The sequence below is a fragment of the Bos mutus genome, chromosome 3, assembly GCF_027580195.1.
Source record: "Bos mutus isolate GX-2022 chromosome 3, NWIPB_WYAK_1.1, whole genome shotgun sequence".
NCBI classification, from domain to species: Eukaryota; Metazoa; Chordata; class Mammalia; order Artiodactyla; family Bovidae; genus Bos; species Bos mutus.
The window spans coordinates 104,073,348-104,093,175 of NC_091619.1; the positions used below are offsets into that span (position 1 = coordinate 104,073,348).

The 19,828-nt window shown below is 57.0% G+C and overlaps 3 protein-coding genes across 3 annotated transcripts in view; all 3 read left to right on the forward strand.

Moving 5' to 3' along the window:
* CCDC24 (coiled-coil domain containing 24) overlaps positions 1-1,360 on the forward strand; it is a 4,568-nt gene extending 3,208 nt beyond the window's left edge. The window contains exons 7-8 of the mRNA XM_070362467.1: positions 801-854; positions 1,224-1,360. Coding sequence (XP_070218568.1) covers positions 801-854; positions 1,224-1,360 — 191 coding nt within the window. The remainder of the gene's footprint in view (positions 1-800; positions 855-1,223) is intronic.
* Positions 1,361-2,287: 927 nt separating this feature from the next.
* Positions 2,288-16,727, forward strand: LOC102283335 (bone morphogenetic protein 8A). The gene is made up of 6 exons (XM_070368346.1): positions 2,288-2,334; positions 2,765-2,913; positions 10,727-10,927; positions 11,631-11,710; positions 12,193-12,303; positions 16,169-16,727. Exons 1-6 carry the CDS (start codon positions 2,303-2,305, stop codon positions 16,316-16,318), a joined length of 723 nt encoding a protein of 240 aa, XP_070224447.1. The 5' UTR covers positions 2,288-2,302; the 3' UTR covers positions 16,319-16,727.
* On the forward strand, positions 4,893-6,441 carry LOC102282768 (succinyl-CoA:3-ketoacid coenzyme A transferase 2, mitochondrial). Its single transcript, XM_005904879.2, is given in 2 exon segments — positions 4,893-5,311; positions 5,313-6,441. Coding segments are annotated over 2 exon segments (1,548 nt in total).
* Positions 16,728-19,828: the final 3,101 nt, after the last annotated feature.

Consider the following 19,828-nt stretch of genomic DNA (forward strand, 5'->3'; position numbering starts at 1 on the left):
AGCACTTGCCTGGAACAGCTGGGGCAGGCAGTTTCCTGTGCGGGAACTATGGGGTGGGGGTTGGGTGGGCATCGCTTTCACAAACCCACAGCACGGAAGCTGGGAGCTGAGGTCAGTACAGGGGAGCATATGTGGGCCCCCAGGTTAGCAAGGGAGGGAGGCCACAGAGCTTGGTGCCCACGGAGCTGGCAGGTCAGTGGTTGTTCCCTCAGTCCTGGATCCAACGTGAGTCAGTGTCAGGCCTGCAGACAGGTTCCCAGGGACCCACCTGTCAGCCCCCTCTGTGCCTTGGGGGCAGATACACCTAAGGATGCTTTGAGAGGGGTCCGGCACAGGGCATGGCTGGGCGACCCCTTTTCATTCTTGGGGTCAATCCCTGGAACAGCCAACAGCCTGGACCTATTTCACCCTGCAGATCAGGGCTGCTTCCATAGCCACGTAACAAAGGTGGTCTCTGCAGTTACCTAATCCACGGAAATTGTCCCCAAAGCTGTGTATGTGTGTGTCTGTAGGGAGGAGGGGACTCGTGTGGTGATATTCATGGCGAGCATCACTTGGTGAAGGTCCGGAACCCTGCCCACCAGGCCCTGCCTGTGTGGGAGGACCTGGATCTGCCCTTGTTGTGCTGCCCACGAAACAGCCTGGCTCTGGGTGGGCATTTGCTGCGGGTCCAGCCCCCATCAGACGATGGGGGTTCTGTTCCCTCCTCCCTGGTCTGGGGATGAAAAGCCCATCTCCTTGCCAAACACGTGTGTCCACTGGCCCCGCCCAGCACAGCTGTTTGCCCATCCCTGGACCAGGTCCCCACCGCGAGGACAGGAAGTGCTCCCACATCCGCCTCCAGCACCAGCCTGGTGACTTGTGGTCACTGAGTCCAGTAGCCAGAGAGAGAATTTTTAAAAAGACTCACAAACATGTAATTAAAATCTCAGTGTTGGTTTTAGGGGAAGGCTTGGGGCGGCTCCCACCTCTGCTTTGTGGAAACACAGATTTTTAGTGTTTGAAAGTGACAGGAGGCTAAGTGAGACGCCCTAAATATACTGTCCTGGGCATTTCCGGCAGCTGGGGAAATGTGGGGTTTACTCCACTCCTGCGGTCTCTCGCCCAGACAGTGAGAGCAGCCCCGCCACCAGCCCGCCTCGGGTCCCTGCAGTCTGGGCTTTACCCTCGCCTCCACACACAGCTTCCACTCCACCCTCAGACCACGACCCCCTGCTGCCCAGAACCCTGGCCCTCCACTGGTCAGAGCACAGCCCACGCTCTGAGGCCAGGATTCCAGCCCTTGCAGCTGGACCACAGCCAGACTCACACCACGAGCCCCAGCTCCGCACACCTGTGCATAGAGGTCCCCTCTGCCTAGAAAACCTGTCCTCCCAAGACTCCTTCCCGTCCTTCAAGGCCAGTCCAGGTGTCACCTCCTCCAGGAAGCCCCCTCAGATCACGCCATGGGACCCTTCAACTTCCCCCGCACTTGACACAGCATCTTTGGGAGCTGTCATCTTACCTCGCCTCTTTCTGGTCCTTTCCACATCTCCCTCAGGTCCCCCTCCTCCTTCCCCTTGTTCCTCTCCCCCTTTGCTGGGTGTTATGACTGTTTCTCCTTGCTGGTGCCATTGTCCCTCAGCTCTAGATCTTTACTAACACTGGTCCCTGCCTCTGTGGTGTCTTCTCCCTTGACATCATGGCACATCCACACTCAACCCCAAGGCCCACAAAGTCAGCTACACGCCCAATCTCCCCTCACCTGCCATCCAGACACCAGCAGGCTCTGGGAGCCCTTGTCCCACTTGAGTGCACTCAGTTATGTCTCTTTTCTGCCTTGGGTCTGAGTCTGTCTCCCCAGAGGAGGGACCTGTCCTGTACCCCATCTGTGGGTCCAGTAGGATGCTGAGTGGGGCAGGCTGGGTTTGGGGCCCGGGGGCCAGACGTGGACGCTGCCCTGCGGCACTGCCACATGCCGGGTGCTGAGCCAGGCATCTCACCACACAGCTCTCGGAGCCCTCTGAGCACCCAGGAGGCAGAGCTGAGACAAGCCTGTTCTCGAGGAGGGAGTCAGTCCTGCCCAGACTGCCCAGGCCCCTGGCTCCCTCCCTGGAGCCCGAGCCAGAACCTCGAGTGACCGCCAGCCCCACTCTGTCTTGCAGTGGAGCGCGATCCCGCCCTGGGCCACCAGGAGCCCCACTGGAAGGAGTTCCACTTTGACCTGACCCAGATCCCGGCCGGGGAGGCCGTCACAGCCGCGGAGTTCCGGATTTACAAGCTGCCCAGCACCCACCCGCTCAACCAGACGCTCCACATCAGCATGTTCGAGGTGGTCCCGGAGCAGTCCAACAGGTGCCTGTCCCACACCCCCACACACATCTGCTCAAATCTCTGTTGGAGTGTCTGGTCCAGCCAGCCCTGGGGTGCATTTCCCAGAAGACAGAAGGGGAGCTTCCTGGGCAGCCCACCCTCAGAGAAGAAAGTTTGGCCCAAGGCCTCGTCTCACCACGGGGACAGGCCAGCATCAGTCCTGGATTCAAGTCCCCACTTTGCTCTCTTGGCTGTGGGACCATGGATGGGTCACTGAGCTCCTGAGCCTCAGTTTCCCCATCTGTACACAGGCTCTGTAACATCTTTGTAGAGTAGACAGTGAGATAAGGCCTGGAAGGCACCCAGGCCAGAGCCAGGCGGGTAGATGCCCCACTAACGGTCCCCCGGTGGGCACTGGAAACACAAAGGCAGCTGTGCCGGCCCTCGGTTAATTGTTCTTTCGTGTCCACAGGGAGTCTGACTTGTTCTTTTTGGATCTTCAGACGCTCCGATCTGGGGACGAGGGCTGGCTGGTGTTGGACGTGACAGCAGCCAGTGACCGCTGGCTCTTGAGCCGTAACAAGGACCTGGGACTCCGCCTCTATGTGGAAACAGATGATGGTAAGACAGGGCTCAGCATCGAACCTTCCCCTGGGGGCTCCTCCAAGGAAGCTGCTGGCAGCAGACACAGCTGGAGCCCCCTCATTTGGCCCCGGAGGGCTGGCCTTTCTCAGTGGAGGGGACTCAGCGGGTAGAGGACGAGGGTTCCTCAGTGCAGGACAACAGTAGGGCAGGTTGCTTGCCTTTCCAGGCCTCAGTTTACTCACCTGTAAAATGAGGATTCATGCCTTCATTCATTCATTCAGCAGGTGTTTGGGGGAGAGCCTCTTTTATCCCGGCAGTGGGACTAGAAACCCTGCAGGTGGGCCCACGTTGGTGTGTCTGAGGTGCGGCAAGGGGCCGCCGTGGCTGGAGCACAGAGGGCCAGGGAGCGACTGTGAGGAGGTTGATAGAAGTGGTCAAAATATAAAGTATGAAATCAGTATTATTTTATTTAAGAGCAATGGAGGCTGGCAGGATCTGATTCAGCTTTTTATAAAACAACCCTCCGAGACACTCCCCTGCATGGGGGTGTAGCCTCTCCCCCTCCTTCAGTGTGGGCTACACTTAGTGACCTGCTTCCAAGGTGTGCACAGGCTGAGGCAGTAAATTTAATTTATAGGGGAACCTCAGCAGCACCCCCTCAGCCAGGCGCTCGGGCTCCCATGAACACCTCATGTAGCTCCCAGACGAGATGAGAACCCTTTACCTCCATGGTCTTTTTCCCTGAAACCCAGAACCCCAGGCTGACCATGAGAAAAACAGACACCTTGAAACTGAAGAACATGCCACAGAATACAAATACAAAGACAAAAACTGTCAAGGTCATCAAAACCCACAGGAAATCTGAGAAATTCACAGCCCGTAGGCGCATAAGAAGTTGTGATGACTAAGTGCTATGTAGGACCCCGGGTGGGATCCTGGAAAAAGACACTAGAGAAACTAGTGAACTCGGGTCAGTCATGGTGTTTAGTAAATAATAAGACACCAATGCTGGTTCATTAGTTGTAACAAACATTGTTCAGTCACTAAGTCCTGTCTGACTCTTTGCAACCCCATGGACTGAAGCCCACCAATCTCCTCTGTCCTCCACTATCTCCAGAGTTTGCTCAAATTCTTGTCCATTGAGTGGGTAACAAATGTACTATAGTTGTTTAAATGTTAACACTTCCCAGGGGAAACCTGGTCTGGGTGTATAACTATCTCGGTGTATTTTCTATGAATCTCAACTATGGTTAAATGAAAAGTTCATTTGTCTTACTCATAAAATAAAGACCCCCTGACTTCAGTCAGGAGAGTAGACTCTGGGGGACGGAAGTGAAGTCAGAGAGGCCCCAGAGCCTCACAGGGTCGAGGTGGGAGCTGGGGTGGGGGAGCTTGTCCAGCGGCAGGGAACGGAGGCGGGTGCTTGGAGGAGGCGCTGGTGACAGGGCTGAGCCAGTGGCTCTTTTTAACAGGTTTGGTGTTGTTCTTGCCCGAGGTGGGGACAAACAGAGGAGCAGGTTTGATGCAGGAAAGCAAGAGGTCTTCGGCGGGGCTGTCGTTGAGGCCCGGCTTGACGTCCGTGGAAATGTCGTTTCTGGACGGGGAGTGCTGGGGACACAGGTGTTGGAGCCCGTGCCCCAGAGGTGGGATTTTTTGGGGGTGGGCTGCGACGGGAGTAGCGCGCCTGGGAGGAAGGGTGGCGATGGAGAGAGCAGGAGGCCGGCGCCCAGGCTTCCCGGGAGGGACGTCGCCTCGGGGTCTCCGAGTCAGGCCCGGGATCCCTCTGGTCCTCCAGATGATCCAGGCGGTCCCGCCTCCCGCCTTCGCGGCCCGGGAAGCTCGGCCCCTCGGGCCCTCGGAGCGCGGAGACGGAGCGGAGCGGCGGGAACCGGGCGGGCGGGCGCATCACGGCTGGGCGCCCCCTGCTCTGTGACGCGCGGGCGGGGACGCGCGGTTGCCTCCTGTCCCCTCCTGTCCCCGCTGGGCCCGGAGCCCGAGCCGGAGCGGAGCGGACGATGGCGGCCCTGCGGCTCCTGGCGTCGGTGCTCGGGCGCCGGGTCCCCGCCGGCCGCTCGGGGCGCGCGCTGGCGAAGGGTGGCGCGTGCGGCTTCGCCTGCAGCGCCCGCGCGCGCGTCAGGTTCTACACGGACCCGGTGAAGGCCGTGGGAGACATCACTGATGGCTCGAGGATCATGATCGGGGGCTTCGGGCTCTGCGGCATCCCGGAGAACCTGATAGGGGCGCTGCTGAAGACCCGCGTGAAGGACTTGACTGTGATCAGCAGCAACGTGGGGGTGGAGAGCTTCGGTCTCGGCCTTTTACTGGGGACCAAGCAGATCACCCGCATCATCTGCTCCTACCTGGGGGAGAACTCGCTCTGTGAGCACCAGTACCTGGCGGGTGAGCTGGAGCTAGAGATCACGCCCCAGGGCACCTGGCCGAGCGCATCCGCGAGGGGGCGCCGGTGTGCCCGCCTTCTACACCCCCACGGCCTACGGGACCTTGGTCCAGGAGGGAGGCGCACCCATCAGGTACTTACCAGACGGCCACATCGCCATCCTCAGCCAGCCCAGGGAGGTGAGGGAGTTCCATGGGCAGCACTACCTGCTGGAACATGCCATCACCGCTGATTTTGCTTTGGTGAAAGGGTGGAAGGCCGACTGGGCAGGAAATGTCATCTTCAGGGCCAGCGCCAGGAACTTCAACGTGCCCATGTGCAAAGCCGCCAGAACCTCCGTGGTGGAGGTTGAAGAAATTGTGGACGTGGGGTCCATTGCCCCAGAAGACATCCATGTTCCTAACATTTATGTAGATCGCATAATACAGGGGGAAAAATATGAGAAAAGAATTGAGCGTTTAACCGTCCGGGAAGAGGATGATGAAATTTGCACGTCTTCAGATAACATAAGGACACGGATCATCAAGCGGGCAGCTCTTGAATTTGAGGATGGCATGTATGCCAATCTGGGCATCGGCATCCCTCTTCTGGCCCCCCAACTACATCAGCCCCAACATCACGTGCACCTTCACAGTGAGAAGCGGGATCTTGGGCTTGGGTCCCTTTCCATTAAAAGAGGAGGTGGGACGGACCTCATCAACGCGGGCAAGCAGACAATCACCCTTCTTCCGGGGCTCTTTTTCTCTAGCGATGAATCATTTGCCATGATTCGAGGGGGGCACATCAACCTGACCTTGCTGGGAGCCATGCAGGTTTCCAAATACGGTGACCTGGCTAACTGGATGATACCCGGCAAGAAGGTGACAGGCATGGGGGGTGCGATGGATCTGGTGTCCAGTTCCAAGACGCGAGTGGTAGTCACCATGGAGCACTGCAACAAGGCCAACGAACCCAAGATCGTGGAGAAGTGCACCATGCCACTGACTGGGAAGCGGTGCGTGGACCGAATCATCACCGAGAAGGCCGTGTTTGACGTGCACAAGAAGACAGGGCTGACCCTGATGGAGCTCTGGGACGGCCTAACAGTGGAGGACATCAAAAAGAGCACGGGGAGCCCCTTTGCCATCTCCCCGAGCCTCAGACCCATGCAGCAGGTCAAAATGTAGCCCAAGAGTGAACCTCGGTCCCCGAGCGTGCGCTTCTGCCATCACCTCCCAGGACTGCATTCCAAGGAAGCCACAGTCACATTTGTGCTTTTCACCAGCATCTGGCCAGCTTTGTCCTGCCATCCCAGGCTGGCTGCCCCTGGATAGCCTAGGTTCTCTCAGGAGAGACGTGTCTTTAATTAAAAACCAGAGGAAAGCAAAGATGTTGACCTTGTATGTCCTGTGAATTCTGAGAAAGCTCTGCTCCCATCGCCCTCCTCACTGTCTGTGATATTTACGTTAAATTCTATGTGGTTTGAGATGATCCCACAGAAGGGGTTTCATTGAAGTGCCTGTTGGCATGAATGAATCATGAACCATAGGGAAAGTGATGGGGGAGGAACAAATCCACCCAGAGTCTGCGTCTGGAGTTTCCTAGAACCATGAAAACATACACACGTAAATGTGAATTTGTGATCAGGAGAAATGCTGTCTTAAAGAATGACTTTCTTTTCCTTTGGCCCCTTTGACTTTCCTTTTGGACCTTTCGTTTTGTCCCTAAGATTTGTTTTCATTGTAGCCTCACCTTCTCTTCCCACTATTTTTCTCCTTCTTGTAGCTAAGCATTTGTCTCTCGAAGGGAAGCAAGTACGTCTAGGCAGCCAGTAAACTGGTCATAGGGGCAACTGAAGGGGGAGAGACTGTGAGTGCCGATATTCTGCAGGGAGGGCTCCTCTGAATAAACAGTCCAGCCGTGTGCTTCCAAAGGCTTTGGCTTAGGATGGGAGGGATCTAGAAACCTGACAGATGGACTTCAGTGGGTTTTCTCATCTCAGATCGTCCAAATCAGACACTGGACCCTTCCGCTCTGTCACAGAGCCTAAACTGGCCTTTTGTTCATACTCCCTTGAAACTCAAGAGAGGCAGAGAGGTACTTCATCCCGAATCCACAGTCTCACAAGCTAAACAGAAAAAAAATGTGTGTGTGTGTGTGTGTGTGTGTGTAGGGTTCAAACTCAGGCCTGCCATGGAACTCAGGCTTTCTCAGTGTGGCCCTAGGGCTGCACAGGAGCTCGTGGGTAAGAACACGAAGCTCCAGCTGGTCAAGGAAGGCCTTTCGGAGAGGCTTCCCTGGATCCTCACCCTGGTGGGAGGCCCAGATCCTGCAGTGGAGACGTTGCACTTGAAGGGACAGCCACGGGGTGTCAGGGGACCGTCAGCAGGTGGGCAGGGGATGGGCGTCACTGGGTGGACGGTGCAGCACCTTCCGGGGCTTCTGGAAACGAGGACCTGACTGCCCTGGCTGTCGGGAGAAGTCTTCCAGCAGCAGCCAGGACAGGCAGAGGTTTCCAGAAGCAGAGCAGTGAGAGGGCTGTTCAGCAGTAGGAAGAAGGAAAAGCGCTGAGTTCCTAGTTCTGGTGAAGGAACAACCCGTTGGGACAAAGGCGCCAGGTCACAGCTGGCTTCTCTCCCAGGGTCCCCAGGTGCCCGGACTGCCCTTCAACATGGCACAAGGGTGCCATCCATGGCAGCAGGCTGAGGAGGGCAGGGGCTTCAGGGAGGCTCAGGTGGCACCCAGGGCAGAAAGAGGCCTTGGGGAGGGATGGGAGCGACCTTGGCCTGGCCCAGGGGCAGGGGGATGAGTGCCCGGGGATGGGACGGGCAGGGGAGCTACCATGACACCCAGGCCCTGATGGGGGGGACTCAAACATGGGGGAGGCTGGACATGTCAGGGTTCCGCCTGGCCCAGAAGAGCAGCATCTTCATCCAGGTCTGCAGTAGGGGAGGGAAGGCCACAGTGTGGCCCCCATCTCTAGGCGTAGCCACACATCTCGTCCCCTGCATAGGGACGGCGTGCCTGCTGGCTCTCTCACAGCTCAGGTCTAGAGCAGGGACTCTGGGCCCCAGAGGCTCCTGGAGTTCCTGCTCTGCTTTCTCGAAAGGGTCCTGCCAGAGCCAGGCAGCCTGGGCGCCACCACCTGGACAGTCCAGGCCTGCCCTGTGACCCCCCCTCTCTGTGCCCAGGAGACCCCAATACCAGAAAGTTGCACAGAGAGAAGCCTACAGTGGGCCCAGCCTTGGGTCATCCAAGGTCTCCCTGGCCCATCTATGGACAGGGCTCTCCAGGAACTCACAGGACAGGGGGCTGCACACACAGGCCCGGAGGGTGACTGGGCCGAGGTTGCCTCAGGTGTCCACTGGGGTGCTCCACTCCAGTGCCACGTAGCCGAGAGCTGTCCACCTGCCCACATCGCTCCATAGGCACCTCCTGGTGCCCTCAGGGCCTTTCCCTCTGGGGAGGGGCTGCTGTGTGTCTTGTGACTTTGCTTCTTCACAGGCCGGCTCTTCCTGTCACTCTCTCTTGTCGTGACCCAAACTCCCCGAATGGCTTCTCCCTGGGCCCCTTCAGTGTCAGCTCCTATCTCAGCAGAGTCATCTCTGCTGAGCCCTCTGATGGGCCCACTGCATGTTGTGGCAGGTGATGTCATAGGTCAAAGGTTAGTCTCTGGTCAGTTGGTTGTTGTCAACTCTGGCCCCTGGACTTGGGCGTGAAGCACAGCCGTGTAAGGGCTGACCTTTGAGGCGAGCTGTGTGTGGGGCAGGCAATGTCCTTGCCACGTCGTGTGCAGTGGAGATCATGAGACTGACCCGCTAATGTGTACATTTGCTTCATATCAACATGCCTGTGTGTGTTTGTGTGTACACACACATTTATGTGCACGTGTGTACATGCCTGTGCATCAGTGTTGCAACACTGGGGTGAAATGTACGTGGAAATGGGATGCTCCACCTTGTGTTTTAAGAAATGTGACAGTGAGCTTGTAGTCACATCCCTGTGGTTTAGTCTGAGAAAATCCCATCAGGAAAGGAAATGACATTTTCCCTTTATGGAAAAGGAAAAGACAGTCTCATCTTTATGACGAGAGCCAGGAAATAAGCTAAATGTCTTAAGATGAACTAACATCTAAATATTCAGATCTACTCAAAGGAATTTTATCTATTTGAAATGTTCGTAGTTGAGACTTAAGAACCGGGAAAATGTTTAGGTGGAAAAATTTGGGGAAAAATATGGACTTCTTTGTTATGCGGAAAATTTTTTTAAAAATTATTTTATTTTGGTCGTGTGGATCTCTGTTGCTGTGCATGGGCTTCCTCCGGTTGCGGCTAGCACAGCTGCTCTTTGTTGTGGTGCCTGAGTGTCTCGCTGCGGTGGCTTCTCTTGTCTCAGAGCACAGGCTCTAGGCACACGGGCTTCAGCAGTTGCAGCTCTATGCTCACAATTTAACATGAAAAACGAAAGCCGAGAAAGAATGAAAATGGTGTATTGTAGTGCGGAAGGGGTTTTATATTTTTCCTAAGTTTCTTTACAGTTGTTTTTATATCACTTTGACAATTAAAAAACAAGAGGTCACTGGGAATACAAAGAGTTACAGGAAGATAGTTTTATTGGTGGAGCTGACTTTTCCAGGGATAATCAGTGTGTTTTTCCTGTATCCTCAGGCTTTAAGCGGATGTGGGTAAAACTCCACTTTTACAAGCATCACTGCTTTGAGGCTAAAGCCCCAGTTGTGTCTCTGCCCTCAGGCTTTTCTCTTTCTTCCTTTTTAAACCACAAACCTGGTGGCTAAGAACATAAGTGGACAAGAACTTGGGCTCTGGGATTAGATGCTTGTGTTTGAACCCGACTCTGGGACTTGGGGTAAATGTCTCTGCCTGCTGAGCCTGGGGTCTCCTTCGGGGGCTTCAGGGGACATGAACACCCTATTCTTGGGTGGTGTCAGCAGAGCAAGCAGTGAGTCCGGGTCACCTCCCAGCCAGGAGCTGTAAATCCTACACTGACCCCCAGAAAGGATGGGGTGGGAGCTCGAGCCCCACGATGGAGGTGTGACCCTGCCTCTGACATCCCTGGCAGTGGGGCTCTGGGCCGTCACTGAGCAGCTCTGTTTCTGGGTGAAACAGAGCTTCACGGTCCAGGGTCACCGTGAAGACCGGCTGAGATCGTCACGTGAACAGACTGAAAGTTGTCCACCTGCGTGCCCTCAAACATCACTAATCCTCACCCTGTGCTGGCAAGGCCCCTCCCTCACCCCATAGAACTGCCTGCCCAGGCAGGAGCCAGGCTGAGGTGGGGAGGTTGAGGGGCTGGGGCTGGACTGGGGACTCGGGTCTTCAGAGGAGGAAACCCAGGCCCAGTGGGTCCCCCAAGGCCTCAGCCTCGAGCTCCTGGCCCGCCCAGAGAGGTCCCCGCTGTGTCCCCGCGCAGTGCCCACCCTCGAGTGACCCCTCTCTGCTCTCTCCATCTCAGGGCGCAGTGTGGATCCTGGCCTGGCCGGTCTGCTGGGGCGACAGGCTCCGCGCTCCAAACAGCCTTTCGTGGTCACCTTTTTCAGGGCGAGCCCCGGCCCGGGCCCCGCCCGAGCCCCTCGGGCAGTGAGGCCCCTGAAGAGGAGGCCGCAGAAAAGGACCAACGAGCTGCCGCCCCCGAACAAACTGCCGGGGATCTTCGGTGAGCCTGGGGATGGAGGCAGGAACGGAGCCCCTCTGGCCTCAGCGCTGTCAGGCCGACGGTCACCCCGCCGCCTTTCCTGACACCCTCTGCCCTGCCCCCTGCGGAGCGACCCCCCCACAGTCTCCGGGGCTCTGAGCATCCACCCTTGCTGCCCCTGCCACCCCAAAGTCCCTTCTCTGCCCTTGGGAATCAGCAGGCCTCGCCCTGGTCTCTGTCAGAACCAGGGGCCCCTGCAGGGTCCAGGTGTTTGTGTGAAGGTCACCCCACCAGGCTGAGCCCCGCAGGATCAAGGCCACCAGGGGCCCTTTCCTTCACGGGAGCCAGCCTTTGCTTGACCTTAATGAGAGCACATGTCCTGCGGAATGGGCATGGCAGGAGAGGTGGGGGAGGTCGGGGTGACTCCGGGGGGGAAGGAGGTGGGACCGCTGGATGGCCAAGGGCCCCCGGGGCTTTTACTGGATTATCAGGACCCCACAGGCTGAAAGTCAGGGGAGGCTGGGCTGAGTGTGAGGTGACTGCCACCAGAGGGAGCCATCGAAAGTTCTTGAACTGGGTCATGGCACCAGCAGAGCTGCAGACATGGGCTTTATGAGACCAAATGGGTTAGTTTCCCAGCATTTATTATTCAACAAACGTGCGCCTCATGGCGTCCCCCACCCTGGGAACAGCAGCCCAGCAAAGCCCTTGCGTGTCCCCGCAGACGACATCCACGGCTCCCACGGCCGGCAGGTGTGCCGTCGGCACGAGCTGTACGTGAGCTTCCAGGACCTGGGCTGGCTGGTGAGTTCTGACTCTCCTTTCCAAAATGACTGTCCCCACCTGTGTCCCAGGGGAGGTAGACCCACAGAGAACTTTGTCTTTATTTTCCTCTGTTTTCCAAGTTCTCTAAAGGGAGAAGGGAAAAGGGCTGTTTTGTAAAACCATGACTATGGAGACTGAGTCCTCAGCCATAAAATGTCCGAGCTGCAGCAGGGAAGCTGAGGCCAGGGTGGGCAGTGCCTCTGGCGGGGCTGTGACTGGGGGCAGCGGGGGAGGACGCAGCTGCGCGCTGACGGCGTGTGGAGGGGACGGAGCTCGTGTCCAGCTCTGTTCACCGAGGGACTTCAGTGGATGTCTGACCTGGCGGGTGTGGCACTCTGCCCTGGGAGCTGTCCTGAGGCTGAGGGAGGGAGGGGGCAGCCCTGAGTTGTGCTGTGACAGGTGCTGGATGAAGAGCTGGGAGGGCACATGGATGGGACTCACCTTCTCCCACTACCCCCCAGGACTGGGTCATCGCCCCCCAAGGCTACTCAGCCTATTACTGTGAAGGGGAGTGCTCCTTCCCGCTGGACTCCTGCATGAACGCCACCAACCACGCCATCCTGCAGTCCCTGGTCAGTACCGCGCCGCCTGCCCGGACACCTGGGGGAGGGGTTCGCCCTGGGGAGGGGGCGTGCAGCCAGGAGGTGACGGTGGACTGCTGTGTCAGGGAGCCTTCTTCACGTGGAAACCCAGCCTGCACGTGCCGTGAAATCCCACGGCCGTACAGAGACGGGTCCCTGTGTGGCCACTCTGTATGGAGACCCTGCGTCCCATGAACCTGAACAGCGTGCAGCAGGCTCTTGCTGACTGGTGTGCACACATACACACGTGTGCACTCCACATGCACATGGGGGACATTCACATCCATGGGGTGGGCCTGCCTGCTGGTGGTCAGAGGCACTGCACGTTCATGACCGGTGGGCATCCCACACGACTACCCGTGCCCCAGGTACACACATGTGCACCGCATTCACTGTCGAGTTTGGCCTCCTGGGGACACACACCCTGGGGGTCGGGCTGAGTTACACACGTGGAGGTTCTGTCCTCTCCCTGCACTAGAGTCGTGGGCTGCCCTGTGCCCTTCTGGCTTTGGCTTCCCCTCCCGGTCCTCTCCTGTTGTTTTTCTTCCGGGTCCCTCTTGCTCTTTGTCTTTCTACAGATCTTCTGATGCCCTGGTGTCTGGGGTAACTTTAAATGCTGGAAGTTTCTAGTAGGAACATGGTTGAGGCTGCTTATTGCTAAGTGTTTGCAGTGGCTTGTGTGTGTGTGTGTGCTGAGGCTTATTTCTAGAACGTTGACCTGGGCACTCTAGTTAGAGGCTGTTCAAGGTGTTGCCAGAGTGAGAGTGAGTGAATTAAGAAAGCAGCCTGGACGCCTGGTAATGCCTCCTTTCCCAGTGGTTACGTGGGGTTTGCTGGACACCCCCTCCTCCAGGAGCCACCTTCCTTGCAGAATCTCAGGGGTGATGAGCGGTGTGTGGGCTTCTCTCTGCCCTGTGAGGGGGGCACAGGGTGATGACGGCGCTGCCCCTCCCAGGACTGGTTCCCTGGCTCTGCAGCGGCCCCGCCCCTCAGCCTCTGAGCTGTCAGTCAGCAGGAGGGAGCGCCAGCTCTGTGCTCGGTGCTGTCAAGGCAGCGGCTGCCCTCTGGGGAGGCTGTCAGTGAACACGAGAAGAAAGGACAGCCAACACCATGGGTCCCCTGAGGAGGGGAAGACTGGGGTGAGCTGGGTGGGCTCAAGGACCCTGGCTTGGAGGGGAGGAGGATGAAGGGAGATGATGTTGGGGGGGAGGCAGGGCCTCTCCCATAGGCTCGGCAGGTGGTAGATTTAATCCCAAGTAAACTGAGGGGCTGGAGTAGATTTCAGAGAAGCAGGGCCTGATCTGGGCACTCTCTGGAAGCATCTCTGGCAGCTGCAGGAGGACAGACCATGGGGTCGAGGGTGGAGGAGGCAGGGAGGAGTGAGGAGCTGCTGTGGTCCCGACAGGAGGACCAGGCACCTGGTGGGGTGAGATGTGGACAGTGGAGGCAGGAGGGCAGGAGCCCAGGCCTCCAGGTGAGGCCCTCCTCCAGGACGAGGAAGGGGGCAGCAAAGGTGTTGGGTAGAAGAACGGATTGGAGGGAATCAGCGGTTCTGCTTCCATCCCCATGTGTGTGAGGCCCTGCAGGACCCTACGTGAGAAGTTGAGGGTTGGGGGTGCAAGTCTGGAGTCTCCGAGTCGTGAGTGCAGAAGAGATTTTCTGGGGAGACAGTGGAGGTGGGAGAGACCTGGGGAGGAAGAGGAGCCTGGGTGGGAGGGAGGGGGTGAGATGGTGGTTGGGGTGTCCTGGGGCCGAAGAGGAGGAAGTGGGTCCCTCCAGCCTCACCCCCCACATTCCCCACACAGCAGCTAGAGGGTCGCACTAAAGCACAAATGTGACCACCTCCTTCTGGGCCAGGAACCCCCTCCCCCCCCCCGTGGCATCTCTTATCCCTGGGGAGAAGTCTGAACCTTTGGCCTGTGACCTGGGGCCCCTCACTGGCCTACCCACCTCCCAAGCATCCCCCAGCCCACGTCCCAGTGCCCTCGCCCCCCTCCTTTGACCAGGACGTCCTCATCTGCCCCGGGCCAGGCCAGCTCCTGCTCACCCTGCTGCCTTGTCTCTGGGTCCTTCCCAGCCAGCGTTGGTCTCCAGCGCTCATGCTCCCAGAGCGAGGACACTGCTGTATGTTGTGCTGCTCTTGGGTGTCCTGGGTGTTTGCTGGAATGTTCCCCCGTCTCCCCTCCTCCCTTGCTGAGGATGAGAGCAGGGACCATGTCTGGGACCCTTTTGTATTCTTAACCTGGGTAGGGTTGGCACAAGGCATGTGAAATTACATTTGTGTCGGAAGAGAGGAAAATACCATTGTACCCATTTGGCAGAGGAGAAAACAGAGGCCCTCAGATGCAGGACTATTTCCCAACGATGCACAGCCAATAAGTTACAGAGCCTCTGATTTGGTCTCCCACATGGCTCTAAAGTGAATTGAATGCAAAGGCAAATTAGGCTTCAGGTCAGTCTGTTTGGTGCAGATAGGGCAAAGACCGTCCTCTGTTGATCACGTGGTGAAGCCTGGTCCATGATGGACTTTCAGAACAGCTGCGCCCCTGTGGTGCTGACTCCTCTCTTGAGGGTCCCAACCCAGGAAAGGCCCTCCCAGGTTTCCAGCCACTTAGAGCCCCATAGGCGGCTGGCACAGGTGGGCAGTGTCACCTGGTTTCTTTCATGTGGGCCTATGAAAGTGGAGCCCAGCCACCCCAGGTGGAGACTGTGAAGTTGGGGAGCAGTGCTCTCACAGCCCAGTCTGGCGGACATCCCCACAGAGGCCTCAGCTCCCCCTGGGGCCTCAGAGAGGCTCTGGGCCCTAAAGCAGCCTGGTGCCCGGCTGATGGTCCTGGCAGCAGGCTGGCTCCAAGCTGGGGCTCCCAGGACAAGGGCTGGGCTCTGGGGACCCCAGGCCAAGCTGCTGGACAGACCCCCCCCAACCCACCCCCTTCATCAGACGGCTTCATCCTGGTCCTGCTCATCGGCCTTGGTGAGGGCTGGGAGGTCCCCTGGATGGAAGCAGGTTCCCTTTTCTCTCAGGCCCCGACTGACTGAGGGTGCCTTCAAGGCCCATCCCTGTGGCGCCCTGATGAAGAGTCCAGTACGAACTGCAGCTCATCCTGCCCGAGTCTCTGCATAAATATTTGCGTGGAGGCTGCAGTAGCTTCCTCAGATGGACTGTTTTTAGGGGTAGAGCTGTTTGCAGGAGGGTAGCAGGGACTCCCGGCCCTCTCCCCGAGTCCGGTCCCAGCCTTGTGCAGGTGACTCGGCCCCTGTGCCCCCAGCGGTCATCCACCCAGAACAATCCCTGCCTGGAAGTTGTTACAAGGGTGGAGGTGCTTTGAGAAACAATGGTGTTGGACACCCCAAGGGTGAGCCTGAATTCTGGGCATTGCGAGGTGTAAAAGGGACCTTCACCGGCTCGCAGCCTGGAGGGGCGGATGGACCAGAAACAGCTCAGGCGGCCAAGACCCGAGGCGGGGTGTTACAGAAGCGATCAGGGAAGAAGGAGGGGCAGAGGGGGTGGGGGAGGGGAGACAGTGTCGCAGCGGCGCCAGGCCGGCGCTGGCACAGGTGAGGGGGATCCGCAGGGTCAGGGTTCTCCCGTCTAAGGGGAGGGGCTGTGGCAGGAGCCCCCGGTGCTCAGTCTGGGCCTGAGGGCCTTGGGCAGGGCGGGCGTCAAGGGGGCGGGGCCGGGGCAGAGTTCAGGCCAGCACCTGCCCGGTGGGCTGTGGGGGGAGGGTGCGGGGGGCGGGGAGGAGATGGAGCTGGGAAGGCCCCAGGCGGCAGGAGCTGGGCGCTGGGACGGGGGTCCCGGGAGGAGCCCGAGGTTCTCACGCCTCTGCCCGCTGCCCCCTCCCGCCCCCGTCAGGTGCACCTGCTGAAGCCGCACGCGGTCCCCAAGGCGTGCTGCGCGCCCACCAAGCTGAGCGCCACCTCCGTGCTCTACTACGACAGCAGCAACAACGTCATCCTGCGCAAGCACCGCAACATGGTGGTCCGCGCCTGCGGCTGCCACTGAGGCCCCAACTCCACCGGCAGGCCCTCCGCGGGGGCAGGGGCCCGGAGACCCCCAGCGCAGTCCCAGCTCAGGCAGAGACGCCCCCCCCCCCCAGCGCCGTCCCAGCTCAGGCAGGGCAGCAGCGAGGCACCCTTCCCCTGCCCACATCCTGCCAGGGGCTGGTCCTCCCCAGGCCCTCTGCGCCATCACGTGCCTGATGGTCGTGGTGGAACTCTGCATGGTGGTCATCCAGCAGGGTTCTATCCCAGCTCCCTCCCCAGAGGCTCAGGCTGACTGTTCTTTGGGGTTGACAGAGTCCTGTCTGAGGACCTACTCTTGTCCATTGCTGGCGCAGCTTCGGGGGCTGTGGGGTGAACTGAGGCACCTTGAGCCCAGGATGGCCACCTCAGGCCCTTCACCATCCAGGACTGGGTTTGGGGATGTGCAGACAGGTCCTGGTCCATCCCCAGTTGCCTGACCCCCGCCCCCCCCCCCCGCCCCCAGGTGCAAAACTGGGCATTTCTGGGCACTCAGAGTGTGGAGTCATCCTGTTTTCTATATTTGTGGGTCTGAATGACCAATCTGTTGGCCACAAGGAGGCATGTGGGTCACCTCCAGAAAGAGCTGAATGAATAGCATGATTTAGGGCCAAGGCCAGTGTCAATTACCTTCCCTGTCTTCCTGCCTTGATTTGTCTCTGCTGTCGGGGGAAGATGTGCCTTGCATGGACACTTTGGTGAAAAAAATTCTTGGGGGCTTTACAATCTATTAGTCACTGTGTTGAACCATCAGGAGTTCAGCTCTGTGAAAAAATTACCTTTTCGCTGAGCCCAGTATGGTGGCTACATCGGGTGGCCCAGGATGATAATGCCCAGCAAGGGTGACAAAGTTTCTCTTAACTTTCTGCACGGGAGTCATCAATAATCAACCTTGATATTTTTTCGTTTAACTCTGGAGAGAATTTCAGTGATCAGCACCAAACTCAAGTGGCCACCACCAACAGATTAGAGTTGGCATGTAGAGTGAAAACTGTCTGCCTTCTCCTGCTAAGGAGCAATTCACTGCACCCAGGGACAATGGGTGGCCTGTGGCCAAGCGTGGGGCGAGGGCAGGGCTGGTCAGCACCTGCCTGTGTCAAGTTGTCAAAAACAGACTGGTCACGCAAGTCTGCGTCACCCTGTGTACCCTGGAGTCCCGTCCTGTTCTTGGGGCCTGTGAGCCAAAGTAAAGGCCCCGGTCCCAGGGGAGTGACAGGTGGCAATTAGGCTGAGCTGGGTGGGGAGGTTCCCGGAAACCACTGTTCTCCTTGGAGAGGCCACCAGCAGCTGGAGTGTTTATTTGATTTCTGACTTGGTAAGCCTGTAATTTACCTGCTGAAGCAGACAGAACCCAGCTGTCCAAACCCCAAAATATCATTAAAAACAGATCCTGGGCCCACCCCAACCCATGGGCACAGCCCAGGATGACACCCCTGGAGTTCACTCTGTGCTGAGGGGCTCCAGGAGCACAGCAGGGGTGGAGGAGGGGGTTGGGCTGTGGGACAGCAGCCCCTCCACCTGGACCTGGGAAGGGCTCTGGGAGCCAGTGCACAGGAAGAGCCACTCTCCACGGACACAGGAAGGCGGTGAGCTCCCCAACAGTGTAGGGATCTAGGCTCTGGCTTACATGTTAGGGATGTGACTTTGTGACTTCCTCCTCTGGGCCTCATTTCCCATCTGTAATATGAAGCTTTTTGATCTGCAAAGGGCTTTCAGCCTAGGAAACTGTATCTGCCAAGCTTTCTCACACTGAACCCAGAGGCAGCCCGGTAACCCTGAACGTGGAGCTCAGGTGGCCATCATGAATCAGAACTGGCACATAATGTGGAACCTATTTTTTATTCTAGTACTTACCTAAGAGTTTTCTCTTCCCAACAGCAAAGACTGTCTCTTGTGCATGTGCTTAGTCGTTCAGTCATGTTCAGCTCTTGTGACCCCACGGACTGTAGCCCGTCAGGTCCTCTGTCCATGGGATTCTCCCAGGCAAGGATACTTGAGTGGGCTGCCATTCCCTTCTCCAGGGAACCTTCCGACCCAGGGATAGAACCTAGGTCTCCTGCATTGCAGGTGGATTTTTTACCATCTGAGCCACCAGGGAAAAATAAGTATAAACCTTAAATTAGCCAATTATTTTGATAATTTTATTTGAAAATTGATATATTGCACATTAGTAAAGTCAAAACATGTTAGCTCACCAGCTACAAATTACCAAAGAAACTCTTATCAATGACTACCTTTAAAATGGAAGAATTGACAACTGATTTTCAATTTGGTATTTTTAGGCCCAGCCAGTGATTGGCTTAGTTAGGGGTACACCAGGAATGTCTGTCTGGTCACCCAAAGGTTAGCAGATACTGAGTACACCTCACCTCCCAACCAAGCAGTGCTTAGCAGAACAGAGCTGCAGTCTTGCTTTTTCATCCAGAACAACTGAAAAACAGTATTATTGTTTATGTACCTGGTCGTCACACTTCCAGCGACTTCTGCCATCCGGTCACTAAGTGAAATCAACAGGAAAAAGCCTGAGTGGTGGAACAGTAGTGAATGAACACAAGGCCCGTGTATTTTATCCCGAGAGTTATCTTTGCTCAGCCAAGCGGTGCAGTGGCAGGAGAGATGCCACCATTTCCCTTTCTCTTGCTCAGGGCCTGGCTTGTTTACCTGGCCAGACTAAAAGGATAAATAAAGGTGGTCAGTTCAGACCCACTGACAGCAATGAGAAGTCACTGACAACTGATAGTTGAGGAGGATGTGGGGAAAAAAAGCTAAAGGAGAAGCACACAAGTTTTGCTCTCTGCAGTGCAATCCTGGCCTCAAGAGCACACCATCATGCCAGGCTGTTTCAAACCAAGGCAGGCTAGTAACATGTTCTGGAAAATTTCCTAAGAAACAGGAAAAGAGGCAGCAGGCAGAACAAGAGCACAGATTTTTGAAGCCAAATGGACTTGAATCCTGGGTATTCTTCCTCTGTAGAGCAGGATAGTGGCTTTCTCCTTCCAAGCTATTAAAAAGATCATCTGTGTACACAAACATTTAGTACCATTCTGGCATATAAATACTTAACAACTGGTTAAAGTCAATTGTGTTCAACTCTCTGCAACCCCATGGACGGTAGCCCGCCAGGCTCCTCTGTCCATGGAATTCTCCAGGCCAGAATACTGGAGTGGGTAACCTATCCCTTCTCCAGGGAATCTTCCTGACCCAGGAATTGAACCCAGGTCTCCTGCACTGCAGGGGGATTCTTTACCAGCTAAGCCATCAGAGAAGCCCCTAAGAATACTGGGGTGAGTTGCATTCTCCTTTCCAGGGCATCTTCCTGACCTCGGGACTGAACCTGGGTCTCCTGCATTCCAGGCAGACTCTATTTAACAACTGGTATCTGTCGGTATTATTACAAAAGAATTTGCTAGTTTTGAGCCCCTTCTATGCTTGGTCACTAAAACTTTCTTCTTCTGAGAATGTATTTTGTGGGTGATGGTGTTTGTTCAGAGCT